This window comes from Haplochromis burtoni, unplaced genomic scaffold (genome assembly GCF_018398535.1).
Source record: "Haplochromis burtoni strain Fernald_Lab_line unplaced genomic scaffold, NCSU_Asbu1 Contig_3141, whole genome shotgun sequence".
NCBI classification, from domain to species: Eukaryota; Metazoa; Chordata; class Actinopteri; order Cichliformes; family Cichlidae; genus Haplochromis; species Haplochromis burtoni.
The window spans coordinates 5,365-8,159 of record NW_024585502.1 but is presented as its reverse complement, the minus strand read 5'-3'; the positions used below and the strand labels follow the sequence as shown (position 1 = coordinate 8,159).

Sequence of the window (2,795 nt, the reverse complement as noted above, 5' to 3'; positions counted from 1 at the left end):
TGTATAAGAGATGAGTAAATGATTTAAACAGTTGTCTAAAATACAGCTTCATAATTTTCCCACAATCATTTAAACCCAATAATAATTAATGCACAAACAGAGAAAAGCTACAAAGCAATATCAGGAAATCGTTTTTCTCCCTCTTCTTTTATTAAAATGATTACATTACTCATTAATTATTAATTATGGTAACTGTTAGTCCCAAAGCATATCCCCGAAAATGTTGGGCAGTTTGCATCTTTGAAATAAAAAATCTACTTGATTATATCCCAGCCAGTGGAAAAAAACAAACAAAACCTTGACTATGGATAGTAACGTTACTGTGGATGATAGTTATAACAAGGTGTAGTAGATTAATCTATCCCAGTTTAAACTAAATAAAGAAACAGAAACGCACAGGGAGCTGTAAATGAAACCAGAGCTTCATGGTTTAACGTCAACGATGCAGGAGCTCTTTATGTCTCTGAAGCTGCTGCAGTCGAAGTCAGCAACCACGGTCTTCAGTCCAACTCTGTAGGGAGTCGTGTAATCTTGAGCTTCAGTGTGGCCTTTGGCTCTACCTCACCCAGGTCACTGTAAATAGAAAAAGATTATTTTTTTTTTTAATTTTACTTCAAGCCCTGTTTGGATGAGAACCTAGGCTATTTAAGCCAATTTAGCTTGGGGGTGAATAAAGGAAAACTGTTGCCTAGCTTTAGCTAAACTCTTTACAAAAGCAGTCTGTAAGCAGTAATTAGGATTAACATGCTGTTTCTTTTTATCTTTATGCAAAATGGAATTGTGAGCTGGAACTATTTATTGGTGAACAACACTTGGTGGCACTACCAACAACATAGCACTGTAAGTTAGAAATGTTTCTTTTCTTTTGAAGACTGGAGGAAAAAAGAAAATTTAGATTTGTTTAGAGCACTAAAATATGCAGCATGAATCAAAATCTGAAAGTCTTTTGTGGCCACTTCAATTCTTTAAAACACAACTTTAATCAAAACAAAAGGCTACGTATACAAAAATGAGTAGTTAATGGATTATTTCTCTCGTTATTTCCTTTTTGAAGATTTTTAATTCTTTTTCTGTGGCAACATATCAGACACGTGGCAGACAAACGATGGCTTGAATTAAATAAGTTAAAGTTACAAGAAAATTTCCATGAATTTGTTTCATCTTTACACAAGCATCAATAGTTTATGGTTTAAAAGGGTTGTTTTAAAGATATTTTACATAATGAGGTTACTGCATTAACATCAATATTAAACCAAATGAAAATGAGTGAACTGGCAGAGTACAAGGAAAATAAAGAGGGTTTTTTTTAACCAGTATTATTGAACTGCTGAGATGATGAAATTAAATCTGACTAGAATCAGTATTTGTTCTTGTAACTCTCACATAGAAAGCAAATTACTGTTTCACAAAAAGCATCTGGTTGAAGATGGGAAATATTATCATTAGCTCCAGACAATCACATTGTTCCTTATACCCTGTGATTGTAATGAGTTAGATTGTATGTTAAGTCTCAGTACTGACCTTTGTATATAGTCTGATTTAAAAAGGCCACATCCAATGACTGTCAGGGAGCAGTTTCTCAGCCTCTCATTGAGCGGGTTTTTAAATTCCACCTCCAATGTCATTTCACGGTTCACATGGACTGGATACAAAACCTAAAAGAAGCACAGATATAGTACAGCATTAATGTGCAGCAAATTATAGAACAAAGTCCAGAATTTTCAGAATCTCATAGAACCTGTTCATCAACTGAGTTCAGGTGAAGCTTTTTTGACTGTCAAATAACCAATCAGCAGTTATCGTTGTAAGGCCATGCGACACAGCCAGTCTACCGTATACCATGAACACATACTTTGTTACCAAGTAATGACATTAGTTTGAATCTGCTTTCACTTCCTGTGTTATAAAATCACACACTTCCTTATATTACACACAAAATTAGGATTTTAATGACCTTCATGGAGATGACTGGTTGCTCTAGGGTGATGTTGGTCTCAGTCTGGTAGTATTCATCACTGTCACTGGCCACTGCTGAAACCTTTATGCTGTCGCAGTTCACCATATATTTACTGTAATCTGCAAAGGGGATCTGGATAGGTATGGCCACATCTGTAGGACATACAGTGAGAGGCAGGAATGTGAGAACTGATCCAGAGATTCATGGTATCATCAGGAAACTTTAATTTCTTGTTTCTTTCTAATTTCTTTCATTTCTGAGACTTGGGGTGGAGTTTGAAGTAGCAGCCTCAAATCATAGAAATCTATCATTTCTTTTTTTCAAATAAATTACAATGCTGAACAAAATTGTAAGATAAGAACTGCAGACCTTGTCCAGACAGAAGTGTCACGTGCTGCACTTTGTTCAGGATGTTGTCCGCTGGATTGCCGTTGTACCTCATGGCCTGAGCGTTGACACGGACAGACAACACCTTATTGGTGTGATCCTTACTGCTCAGCTTGAGCCTCAGTTTAATGTCCTGGCCATTTATCGCCTTGGTCTCCTGGTGTTGAAGTTAAATTGAAAGTTATGTTGAAACCAAGCACACCATTGTTTTTCTTGTGACATTACCAATAAGTTTGATGTGTCACATGGCCCTCTTCCTATTGAAAAAACAAAAGTTGTATCCAAGATGGCCGACTTCTAAATGGCCACCATGGTCACCACCCATCTTGAGGAGTTTGCCCCCTCACATATACTAATGTGCCACAAACAGGACTTTAATATCACCAACCATTCCCATGTTATTACGGTGTATCCATATAAATGGCCCACCCTGTACTCAGTGTGACAGGTT

At 36.7% G+C, this 2,795-nt stretch overlaps 1 protein-coding gene across 1 annotated transcript; it reads right to left on the bottom strand.

Moving 5' to 3' along the window:
* Window positions 1-7: 7 nt before the first annotated feature.
* On the bottom strand, window positions 8-2,563 carry LOC121813870 (protein-glutamine gamma-glutamyltransferase E-like). The gene is made up of 4 exons (XM_042217820.1): window positions 2,327-2,563; window positions 1,955-2,109; window positions 1,522-1,655; window positions 8-573 (listed from the first exon to the last, which is right to left on the bottom strand). The coding sequence occupies exons 1-4, from the start codon at window positions 2,397-2,399 to the stop codon at window positions 501-503; spliced, it is 435 nt and encodes a 144-aa protein (XP_042073754.1). The 5' UTR covers window positions 2,400-2,563; the 3' UTR covers window positions 8-500.
* Between the last annotated feature and the right edge of the window lie 232 nt (window positions 2,564-2,795).